Source organism: Cinclus cinclus, chromosome 13 (assembly GCF_963662255.1).
Source record: "Cinclus cinclus chromosome 13, bCinCin1.1, whole genome shotgun sequence".
Lineage (NCBI taxonomy): Eukaryota > Metazoa > Chordata > Aves > Passeriformes > Cinclidae > Cinclus > Cinclus cinclus.
The window spans coordinates 6,599,974-6,613,029 of record NC_085058.1 but is presented as its reverse complement, the minus strand read 5'-3'; the positions used below and the strand labels follow the sequence as shown (position 1 = coordinate 6,613,029).

The 13,056-nt window shown below is 42.7% G+C and overlaps 1 protein-coding gene across 1 annotated transcript in view; it reads right to left on the bottom strand.

Moving 5' to 3' along the window:
* The window catches only part of MTMR10 (myotubularin related protein 10), a 35,921-nt gene extending 31,164 nt beyond the window's left edge, over nt 1-4,757 (bottom strand). The window contains exons 1-2 of the mRNA XM_062501213.1: nt 4,677-4,757; nt 3,376-3,436 (exon numbers count right to left, since the gene is read on the bottom strand). Coding sequence (XP_062357197.1) covers nt 3,376-3,436; nt 4,677-4,730 — 115 coding nt within the window. The 5' untranslated portion in view covers nt 4,731-4,757. The remainder of the gene's footprint in view (nt 1-3,375; nt 3,437-4,676) is intronic.
* Between the last annotated feature and the right edge of the window lie 8,299 nt (nt 4,758-13,056).

Genomic DNA, 13,056 nt, shown 5'->3' with positions numbered 1-13,056 from the left:
TAGTCTGTAATCTTAGAACCATTCCTAGCCTACTTGTAAAAACTTACAAGTAGCAACTCCTATCTTAATCTATTAGCAAATTAGGATACTGAGCAACAATTCAACCAATTCAAGTGGGCATTAAGATTCGGGAGGCACAATCCTTTCCTCAAACTCAATCAGATGTTCCACGGTTACATAATGTGCTGCAGAATGCCCGGTGGGAGCAACAGGGAGGATCTCATTGCCTGGTCGTGCCTAAACCACACTGTGGCACTGGTTCCAGTACAGACACCGGACTGGTCCATCGTCCACCCCTGTATTGCACTCCTGCACTCTTCTTTGCCATTCACATTATGGAGACACGCTCTGCATTCGCAGTCCACTTGTGCTGGACAGATTTTTTGAATGTTCAGGCTAATGACTTGAAAACGCCACAGACACAGTTATGGAAAATAGGCTGCAGCTGATCCCCAGAACAAAACACCCCTTGAGGTTTAACAACTTGAACTCTGCACTCCCCTAAGGTACACAGACTACTTTCCTACCAGCCAGGCAAGGTGCTTTAACAGCCTGACTGGTAGACTACCTGCTGGTTTTGTAATTTTCCACGTTGACATGCTTATAAAATCAGCAACGCACACAAACAAAGGGGAAAAAAGTGAAACTGTTACAGAGGCCAACTCAACTAATTCTGCACAAACTCTCATTAACAGATCTAACACTAGGAAAACAGAGGTGCAGAAAGAAAAAGAAAATATTTTTATAACTCCATCTCAAACCTATATCATGTTTTGCAATGAAATTACACCAAATCCTATAAAATTATTTGCTTTTCCCTACTGTAGTATCAATGTTGTCCCTTACAACCAAGGTTTTTACTTGTTTTAAATGATACTTGTTCTTTTTCCCAATAAACACCTTCCTCAGGGCATACAGTTCCACAAGAATACAGGCTTTTGCTCCAAATTTTGATGAGATGCAGGCTCTGGGCTCCAGAGGAAACTTTCAAAACAAACTCTACAGGTTGAGAGTTGATTCCAATGAATTTATTTTTTTTTTAGGTAAAAACCCCTTCATTTTCTAACCAGATGTATTATTTCCTAGCCTGTAACTCCTTGTCCTAACCTGCACTGCACAGAAATACAAGTTAGACAGCAGGGTATTTAGCTACTTTGGAATTAGTAAGCAAGCCACTCCCTCAGAGTCACTACATTTAGGAGCCAAAAGCTTAATACAGCCATTTGCAGGTTTTGAAGATTACTAGAGCCAGTACCAGCTTGTGCTAATGTAACTTAATTCCAAAAGAACTCCTTAAAAAACTCCTCTACTTAAAAAGGCATAACAAACATTCTGCCATTCAGGTTTATCTCTGTTCCTGAGACCAAAAGCAATTTCACACAACTGTTAAGGATAGGATGTTATGAATGCCATACTGAAACTGTATTTACAAGGAAGTGCAAGTCAGTCTTAATATAATTAAATGAGTTGGAATTTGGCCAGTAACTTGGGCTATGACAAATCCAAAAGCCAGTCTATCCAACAGTACAATGTGTACTTGTTTATGCACTTTTCTACAGCACGGCTGACGACAGAACAAAAAAAAAAAAAAAGTGTTTAGGCTGGTGCTGAACTTCAAACAGGAAGAGCTGCATTTAAGTAATTTTAAAAAAGTCACTCCTAACACCCTCCCAGTTTTCACACAGACTCATGAACAGATTTTGTCAGAGCTATTCTGTGGCTATGTAGAGAAGTGAATTTTGTCATGAAATAATTCAAAATAATACCTTAGAATGATATGGAGGTGGAAATTTTAAATTTGTGGTACATCATACTGTAGCTTCTATGTAACTTGGGGCAACTTACTACAAATGTCATAAAAGCCATCAAATGCTGACCTCAAAGAGAGTGCAGACAAGGAAAACAATGCAAGAGGGAATAAATACAAACCAGTTGAAAAAAACAAACCCAGTCAGCACCATTTTAAGAGTACTTGGTAGTTTCACAAATAGAGAATGAACCACATTGCAAAGAGTGGCAGCACAGAAGTTAATTCTTGTAACTGCTCATGACCAGGCCCCAGACCAAAGGCAAGATGTGCTGCATTTTGAGCAAAGCACTCTTGTACTGCCTTGCATTTGCTGTGGAATGTCTCAGAGAAGAACAAGCAGTCACTTCCTTGTGAGTCAAAGGCCTTGGATGAATATCAACTGCAACATAATCAGTGAGATGCCAAGTGGTAAGCAGAAGTTTTGCAAGCATAAAAGCATAACTATTTCAAATATCAAGCAATCTCAGCAATGCATTTGAAGACATTTATGCCTCAAGCAAACTCTACATTCTTTTGTTTCATGAAGAATGTCAGGCAGTTTTATTTACTCCTTCAGTTGAACCTCTTCCACAGTATTTCAGTCTCCTAGGTAGCTCACTGGTCCATATCACATAGCAATTGCTACTGCTTAATTAGCAGCAGGCCCATGAAAAGCAGTGACAGAAATAACTCTTAGGAGTTGTTTATAGCTACATCAGTGTGTGTGTAAATTCGTATTTTTCAATATGCATTCTGAATGCTAAGAAAAAACTGTAGTATGGCACTGGTTTAAGCTCAAAATTATCCTTAGAAGCTGCAAGCCAAATTTATTACTGCAATGTACAGTTTGCAATGGAAATATTCTTGAGAACAGTAGATTGTTCCTTCCATATCTGAAAAAAGGCTTTTTGAAATCCTCATAGATCAGTCATTTACCAGAGATTATTTCTTATTTAAAATATGGATGTCCTACATACATCCATCCTACATTTTTATAAATACATAATGATGAACAGTAATAAAAGCATCACTTTAGTTCACCCACACCCCAAAAAGATTATTCTGTAGAGGTCGAAGACACAAATTCCAAACTTACCTAACAGCACCACATTCAATAAGAGTAAATGAATAAAGATGGCATTAGAAGTTTTCCAATACAGAAGTCAATCATTCCCACATACTGGAAATTCTATGATTATTTTCCTTTAAAATAAAGGAAGACCCTGACACAGGCTTTGGTATGGAGTTCTGCACACAGGTAAATATCTGACTATGTAATGGAAGTATAATTACCAGTAGTCTTCCAAAAGGTGTCAGGAATGTAAAAACACCTAACAGTGGTTTAATTTCCAATACTCACAATAAAACCAAGACATTATTCTATATGTAGTAAAGCATCACACAGGCAAAGTTCCCTAAGCACTTACTTAGCATTTCAGGTGGGTTAGAATAACTTTCTACAGACATGAATATCATTACCTTTTCCTGCTCAAAAGCTATATTCCCTTCATGAGCAATGCTAAGATTAAAATGTACCAAAATCACTATCAACAGAAGTATTTGTCAAATTCCTGATTCATGCCTACCTGGTAAAAGTACTGGTTCCAGTTTTTTAATCCTTGGTTCTGACGCGATATTGTCATCAGCCTGAAGAAAAAAAAAATTACTTAAGGCTCAGAACTCTACTGTCAGAAACAAGCCTGATTTGCTTGCACAGAAGAGAAAGTTGTTTTAACTTTAAGAGTTCATCTTAAGTAGCTAGAATCCAATAATAGCAAGAGTTTTAAACAATTTTGAGGGCATTTAGATTTGTACCAAAAGAACAATAAAATGTATTGAATAGTCATATTTAACAAACTGGGTAACCCAACTATCACACGACACAGGGTGAACAAAAACCAACTTGACTTGACATTTCATAATGGCTCGAGATCTTCAATAAGTTTTACAGATACAGACACTCAAGCTCAAAAAAACTCTCTACTAACTTATAACACGCACAACTTTCCAACACAGGAAAGATTTCAAAAAAACCCAAGGCCTAGAACACACATATGCTTACTTGCACTTCAGTTTCAAACCTTAAAAATTAAAATCTTCTACAAAAAGACTGGAACCTTTGGTGAAATAACCCACGGTTCCTACAACGACAGCAACATAACCATTTCCCAGGACAAGGAATATCCAGAGCTGTGTTACTTCGACAGCTCACTTTTACTAAGAAATGGTGAGAAAACAAAAATCAGTCAACATGTCAAACATATTGCTAGAAGAGGTAGGTCCTGTCTTATCTACAGTAAATATCACTTTCTGTCAAGTGCATATCCAGATGACACAAAACACCCTGGTGGTTCTCAACATACTCAGTACTATACGTGCTATATATAATTGACAGATATACTTAGTTGTCTTATTTATGCCATCAGGCGCGTTCTAAACGTGAAACGATGGCTACAAGTGAGTTTCATTATCTGCCCAGCAGAGTAGTGCCCGCTGCTTTCTCCTCGTCCCCCTTAATCCTGCGAGCAAAGCGAGCCCGAACACCTGAAGCATACATCAAAACTTTCCAAAATAATTTCGCACGGGCCGATTTTAATGAACGCAAGACTTCGTTTTGATACAAGTCCTGCCTCCCCACCACAGCGCGGGCTCTGTCCGTGTGCGAGGCGGAGACCGGAGGCCGAGGGGCTGCAGCCCGAACCGGCCGCTCAGCTTTTGTTTCCCGGCGCCACGGAGGGCTCGGGGCTCCGGCAGCCCCTTCACAGGTGCTGTTCGCCACTCCTCGGGCCAGCAGGCACAGCCCCGGGGCGGCACCTCGGCCACGGACAGGGACGGCTCGGGGCAGGTAGGGTAGGGCAGGTCAGTAATGGCAGTAAAAGGCGGTTACCTGAGGCAGAAGGTACGACTTGAAGGTGGGTTTGAGCTGCTTGAGGGAGAACATTGTGGCCGCCGACGGGCCGGGCGGGGCGCGCCGGGCCGGGGCGGGCCGGGCCCCGGAGGTGGTGCCGACACCCGCCGGCTCAGGCCCGGCGCCCGCGGCCGCTCGGGCTGCGCTCCCCGTCACACCGCGGGGGCGGCCCCGGCGCACCCTCCTTCCCCAGGGGAGGAGCCAGCGGCCTGGGCAGGCCCGGGCTGGGGCCGCCGCCGCCCCTCATGGAGCCCCCGCGGCTCCGTCCGCCTCCCTGGGCCGGCTCCTTGGACGGGCGGTGGCCCCAGCGGGCCGGGCCGTGAGGGGCGGGAGCGGCCGCGTACGGCGGCGCGGAGGGAACAAGCGGCCTGGCGGTGGCGGCCGGCCCGCGGCACCGCGCAGCCCCGGCTCGGCCGCACTACCGGGGGCGGGTCAGCGGCCGCCGGCCCCATCCTGCCCGCCCGGGCCTGCCCCAGGGACCGGCCGAAAGCGGGGCCTGCGCGCAGCATTGTCAGAGCCCTGTGGGGGCTGAAACTCCCGTTCGGGTGCCTGCATGACTCACTGCTAACCGGGGCTGTCTCGTAAGGTAGCGGTAAAATCTAGCTCTAGCATGGTAGGGAGAGCGGGCGGTGAGACACTGGCACAGGCTGCCCAAGGAGGTAGTGGCCGCTCCATCGCTGGTAGTGTTCACAGGTTCTGTGAGGCCTTGAGCCATGTTCTAATGCAAGGTGCTCCTGCCCGTGGCAAGGTTTTGGACTGGAAGATCTAACTCCATCCCAACCCCTTGACGTTCTGTGATTCTGTGAATCACTTGAAGTTCTTCCGGTTTCACCTTTACACAAGGTGTGCATGTTACAGCTGTGGGGTGTATGCATCTGTCTCCTCTCTCACGTGCGTGAGGGATGGTTCTGTGCAGTGCCTAAAGCTGGGCTCCATGATCCTTGTGGGTCCCTTCCAACCCAGCATATTCTCTGTGATTCTGTGGTGGCTGGATGATGCCCAGGCAGGTGCTGCCCTCACCCTCCCACTCTGCAGCCCTGCTGATTGTGGGAGCTGGATGTTGATCCAACATCTGTGTAACTCCCTTTAAACTTTCCAGGCATTCATGTGTTGCTCACCTGAGCTTCTCCAGGACATGAAAATAACACAGGTACCTACCTAAACTGCCAAAATCCATCACTGTTATCTCTTTTAAGTAGGAAACTCTAACTGCTCATGTTTGCTTAGTGGCCTATGGCACCCATAAATGTCCATACTGCAGGTGATTATATGACTGCTCTGAACTTGGCCTCCACAGTGGATATACCTTCTACACGAAGCAACAGTTTGGGTGGAAATGTGGTTTAATGGAGAACCCTAGATCAGGAATGCATGGTCAGAAAGCTATGAGATCTAAAGGAGGAGGAGAGTCTGGTTCTTCTGCTGATGATCCAGTCACAAGGAACCAGGTCAAACCGCCAGGTCTGATGTAAGGTAGGGTAAGAAGTGCTGGCCCCTGGCTACTGGTGCACCACAGTCATGGTTCCAGCTATGAGCCAAGCAGAGTTCACAGCAAGGACCATGCTTTAGGGGTGGGAGTTGAAGGACCTGACAAACTGCTGGTGTTTTGCAGCCTCACCATATTGAAAAGCATTTAATATGATTTTGGTCAGCATACTGTCATGAAACTGGAACAGCTCACATACAATATAGCATTAGTAGAAGCCTGCTGCTGCATAGTGGTGAACACTCCAGAAAAATGGACGCATATTTAGACACAAAATGACGCATGCAGCACTCAACATCAGCTGCAAGGTCAAGATCTTCCCTCACGTGAAGTCTGAGGGCGTGTGTTCAATGAAAGAACAGACTTTAGGGCACAATTTGGATTTCGCAATTCAGATTATGTGCCCCACTGATTGCAGCAGAAAGGTTTGATTGAACAGGGAGGGGGGAAACAATTCACTTGGCACCTGCCTAGACTGAGGAAATCTCAGGTGCATACATTTAATGCTATTCAGCAGCCCAGGAGGGAGCACCCTGCTCTTGGACTTCTAGATAGAGAAGATAAAACCAATCCCAGTGTACTTTTCAAAACAAGTGCATATCCTTGCATAAAGGTCCCATCTTTTTGATATTGGCAGACAATGCCCTTGACTTTATTATCTATTTTCACATATACCACTTTTATTTTATGCTGCAAATATCATTGTCTAAGTGGGATTATTCAGCCTGGCATGATCTCATGCCCCAGTCCATTTTAGAGAATGCATTGTGCCACTGATGGTGTAAAGCTGAGTGCTGTGAGAGGAAACCACAGCTCCTCTCATCCTCCTTCATAAAATAAATCCTTTGGATATTTGGTGAGGAATACAGTGGGACTAGCCCTTATGTTTATCCTCCTTTAAAGTGTTTGTTCCTATTCAGAACACTGGTGGAAGGGAATTCAACTTAAAAAGGGGATAAGAGAAAGTGAGGGACTGAGGAAGGCAGAAATTGCCCAGACTTGAAGTTGCACATAATGAATTTGCCAGTGATATTAAAAATTATGATTATTTACACCACATCAAAATTACAAGAGTGTTTCTGCATCAGCCCAGAGACTTTTTAGGAGTAGCTGCAAAAGCAATCTTATTCATGAGAGGATGACCACAGGACAGCAAGATTTTCCATTAAGGACCACACTAACACATTGACATTGCAGTGCTGTTCTGAAAAGGAGCAAACAAAATCAAAACTAAGCTCTCACAAAATTTGTGAGGATTGTTACTGGAACTGGTTATAAGTTTCCACTGAAAGAGTTCTATGCCAGTAGGAGAAGAAGGCTGATTTGGCAGAATTGAGTGTTTTGGAGAAGCAAGTTAATTGTCACAACTTGCAGTGAGATGCAGACAGGCAGAGCAGGACAGGCAAGCAGAGCAGGGTAGGCAGGCAGGGCAGGGCAGACAAGGTGAAAGGGCAGGCAGGACAAGCAGGGAAATCCTCTGGCTCCTTTTTGGCAATGAACTCAACTGCCTGCCCATCTCTGGCCATCCCAGCTCTGCCTCACTCGTTCACTTTCTTCAAACAGTTCCGCTAAGCCAGAGATTTTTGAGAATTCCTTTGTTCTATGAAAGCAGTCTTGAAATAATGGTGGGAAGACAGCTGTGCAACAAAGCCAGCTGAACTGAAAAGACTGCAGATGTCTGGTGTTATTATTTCTTTTTTTTTTTAACTCGTCACAGTTATTCTTGCCTCTACCTTGTTATTCAGTGCACTAGCCTGACCAGGACCCTTTCACTTGGCCACTCTGTCTGAGAAGCAGCCTGGCCTGCTCTCCCAGTGGTGCCACCCCCAACACTGGTTGTCCCCGGGAATCTTTTTACATACAGTGCCACTGTTTGTGACAGATAATTGTCTGTTAGTGCAGATAATTGTCTGTTAGCTATGGCTGGGTGCATAACCTGCTGTGTTCAGTGCACAGTCAGATAAGACACCTTCCTTAAAATTCTGGTACAACCTCCCAAGGCAGCTCAGTGGCTGGGAAAGTGCCTTGGCTTGTGCAATGCATTAGGGCTGGGGTTAAATCAGAACAGATTTTCACAATGGTCCCTTTTGATCTCTCAGCAGATTAGAGAATGGCTTTCATCAGACATGTTCAAGAACAGGTTAGACTACCATCTGCCACTGATGCTATTGACATAGCTGAACTTACCTAGTGAAGATGATCTCTTCCAGGCCTGTATTTCTGTGGCAACTTACATGTTTTCATAGCTCTCTGAAAACTTATTATTCGTTTGAACTCCAAGACAAAAAGACACAAGTGTTGTCTGATTTCACAGCTGAGCTATGTGCCCAGAGTTATAGCAAGTGTGCAGCAAGTCTGCAAACTGACATTCACTGATGCAAGTCAGTTCTATTTTTCACTGAAAGTGGTACACTTTATTACTTTACCTGAACACCTCTCTACTTGTGCACTCAACAGTTTGTGCACCCAAGTTGCCTCAGCCTGCACTCAGAAGTGTGGGACTCTGACTGGGGACTTGTGAGGGAGCTAGCCCTACAGATCTGTATTGCCTCTTACAGAACAGAAATATAATGCCTTAAATTTATTAAGCAGTTGGTAAAAAACCCAGTCATTCCTGAATGTCCTTGATGAAGATCTAGGAGAAGAATATTTAAAATCTGTTTACTTACATAAAACAGCAACTGACAGTCTTGGCCAAATATATACAAAGGACATAAAAACTATGCAGAGGTTTTAGTTTCTTGAGGTATTTGAGGGAAGAAGCCTGCTTTGCAGGGCACATTGTGAAGTGGAGGCTGTCTTCTCTGTTTGGAGGTTGAACCATATGGAACTTTGCTATGTCACATAAGGGTACTTTCCTTGTTAATCACTGTGTAGGTATTACTTGCCTAGAGTTATTGGGTGCTATTCATGACACAGTGTTCTACCTTGGCCTGGACTATTTCACACTGGTATTGTGATAGTGACTATTGGATTGCTGGTGCTTCTGAACTAGAATCTAGTCTTTTCCATGGCCCTTTTTGAAGACTGTTGGTTTGCTCATGTTATAACTTGCTGAGCACAGCAGTCCAGTTAGGGCAAGCAGAGAGAGATGCTTGCACCTAGAGTCATGAAGGATGAAGCACTGTGGTTTTATTGAGGGTTTCATGTTGCAGAGACAGAAGAGGAGCAGGCACATGACATTATGCACCCTCTTTTTCATTAGTCCAACACCAAGCACTAGGTGGATACCAGCATTTAAATATTTCAGCTGAACATCTGCGAAGGATAATTTAAAGCCTGTTATGAAGACATACCTTACATCCGTTATAAAGATTGGGGGCATCAACCACAAAGCACCACTTTGCATATCAAATCCTGCAGGTAAGGTTGAAAGTTGAAAAATACAAAATAAAATTACAGTTTTAAGAAAATCTGTAGTCTTTGTCTCACTTCTCCCAAGGCTTGTGGTTTGTCAGCCTACAGTGCAAAGTACTGCTGGGTACTGTTTTATGACTACTCTAAACCACTGTGCCTGGAACCATTTATTAAATGGCCAGATCAACCAGGTCCTTACCTCACTTTTGCCTTCCTGTCCAATGCTGGATCACAACAAGGGACCAAAATCCACAATTAGGCTGAATTTTCAGCTTAGGTGACTGCTGCAAGTGGTAGAATATTTATCTGCAATGGTTGCAGTGAGAAGAAAACACCCCTAGGGCTAATGTAGCCTCATAACCCAGCAAACAGAGGCTAATTGTCACTGCTAGTAACAGGCCACAGGTTTTATGTTGACTTTGTAATGCCTCAGGATTGAGGCCTGTCAGGACTGCTTTGTCTGAACTTGCCTTAACCTGCCTTGAGCTGTCCCTCGTTTGTGTAGCTGTGAAAGCAGTTTTTCTAATGATGAGAAAATTCATGTTTATCTGTAGGATTTAAAGGCCAGTGATGAAAAACAAGATATAACTTTGTAGCTCAAGTAAAAATGCCCCTAAAGTAGCAAAAAAATAAGGACAAAGAAACAACATGAACACCATGCTCACCTTACAAAGGACCTGGGATGCTGACAGCATGTCCTTACTATCCTCACTGTTAGCCACTGACCATTAGACCCAGAGGATCAGAGCAGATGTCAATAAACAAAATCAAAATAAGGGGTAGACAGTAGGAAGTGTGCATCGAATAACTTTAGCTTTTTTGTTTTTCCATTAGTAACATAGTAATATTCTTTTCTGTTCTCTCTTCTTGTCTCTAATTAGATAGATCTAAACTAATTATTACACTAAAAATAAATTCTCAGTTTTACATCCAAGGCTCCCAACAGCTTTTGAGTGCAACGCTAATTCAGGCAGAAGTGACCTGCTGGATAGGACAGTGCTGCAGAAGCATCTGTGGGACCCCAGCACCATGTTCAAGGGCTGCTGTCATTTGGAAAAACTCACCTGCTTCATATGAAGGGCTCCAGCAGCACACTTGGCTTTGTGTCAGCCCAGAACACCTGTAACAGGGCACAGTCCTCTTACTCATCTTGCAGAGCTAATGAAATGATCCTATTAACATCCTTGGTCATGCACCTTCCTCATGTTCCTGTTTCCTGACATGGCATTGCAGATGTGTTTCTTTTTTCTTTTTATTTAGAAGAACAGAGAAATATTTTGCTGAGGATGGGATTCAAGCACAGAACCTTGGAAAGCATCCAAATAAGCAGCACGGAGAAACCAGAGTTGGAAGGTTTCAATGGCTGCTTTAATGAATTAGTAAATTGGAAAATGGACTTCCTTGATTCTCAGGTATTGAACTCCAGCTTCTAAAACGGACAGAGTGACTGCAACAGGAGAGGCTTGTGAGGGCACAGTTAAGCTAGTCCCTGAATGATGCTATGTAAAAAGGGATAATTCATGGAATCAGGTGGTAGGGTCATGAACCTGCCTTTGCAAATATGACAATTAGTCACTGTGTTGAAAACATTTGCCTTGAGGGAAAGGGAAATGTCTGTATTGCGAGATACTATAAGATGAACAAATTTAAATTACCTCAGAGTAGTATCTCTGAACAGACATAGCCCTAGAATACACACCCGTTCAGCTTGACCTGCTTCACTATAGGTCAAGTACATAATAAATCATGGCAATGGAATTCAAAGTGACATTGCTGTGAAGTCACCACGTACTTAGCAGTGAAGGGGGACACATCGTCCTGAGAAACAGTATTAAACATGCCTCTTCAGAAATGCAAATTCTCTGCCTGCATCCTTTCAGCCAGTATTCAAGCAAGCATGGAAGCAGGCATGCAAATGTGTTGGTCATTATTCTGCTTAGTGAGCTCCAAATCCATTACTGGTCTTCTATGCACATACAAAACCATATTTAAATCTTATTTAAATGGCTGTATGTCTAAAATGACTCTGCCAAAGCCAGTGTGGTTACTTCGCATGTAATGGCAGTGAGGTTGTCATTCAGTTCGTGCTGTGCACAGCTGAGCACAGACAATATCCAAACCTCTTAAAATGATCCCTGTACAGAAAATTTTACTGGCAAGTGTTAAGAAAGAAACTTTACTTGCAAAATGTTTGGCCCATGCACTGCATAAGAAGAAACAGATTAGTGAAGTGTTTTGACGTTATAGAGAAAATATTGGTATATTGAAGTAATTTGCCATATTTTTCATGTGTTTCTTTATAAATATTTTTGCACAAAGGAAGTATATAAATACAAAGGTAAAATATTTTCGTTTGAAATCTACATGCTATCAGATAAATCTTCAATGCAAATGCTAAAAAATTAAGTGGTCAAAAGCATGATTAGCACACATTTTATAAAGACAATGTAACAAGAGGTATGCAACACACAGTATTCCATTCCACAGTGCATACTGCTTGTGTAGCACAGTGCTGAAAAGCTGCATCCCTTTGTGTTTGTTAATGAATCCATTTCTGGTGAATGTGCAGGCAAACAATAAAAAGGCATTGGCAAACTGGAGGCTATTTTAACCACATATACACAATGGCTATGTAGTTGCACAGAATGGTAACACAAGTAAACATGGAAGTGAAACAATTTCAAGTGTCATTCTGTTTTTACAAAATATCAAGTTCCCTAAAGTTGAAGAAAATAGAAGCCCACATAAAAAGCAAAATGTCAACACTGTTCAAACAGCAGTGGAATCAGTAAACATGCTGGTAAGAACCAAGACAGCAAAAATCCAACAGAAATTATGACTAAACTTTGTGAAATGTCTATGCACTTTCCCTGATCATTCAGTTTGGTAACTTCAGTTCACTACTTCAGGGTATAAGTACAGATGGAGCATGAAAATATAATGCAAACAATACAAATCAGATACCATTACTGCATTTGTAGAGTCTTCCATCAATCTCTGCATTTGAAAAAACTGTAAGTATCATTGCCAAGAAGGACACTGAGACCTGCACTGTGGGGCTGATGATGAGTGAAAAAAAAGAAATTACGTCTTTTCAAAATAGCATATGAATGAGTCCTCATAGGTCATGAGTTAAGCATAAACCTTTGACCAGTATTCTGTGAACAAGTAACATGCTTTTAACTCATTTTCAAAACTGGCTGCTCAGTGGTAAGCATCCCCAGCAAAAATAGTTGCTGAATATTTGGGAAATCGAAGTTCCTAAATCTTAACAGGGAGGAATGATGCATATAACAGCTATTATGAAGAAAATTATCAAAACCTATTACTTAGAATGCCACGGCAGAGACAAGTACTCTGGATACATCTAACTACAAGTGTTGATTTCCACTCTTATTCCTTAAAACACTTTGGCTGTAGAGACTCTTTTCTCCTTTGACATTTGTTTTTGAAATTTACTCAAAAAAACGTACAGAATTTCTATTCTCATCTGGAGAAAAATATATTTTTTTCGAC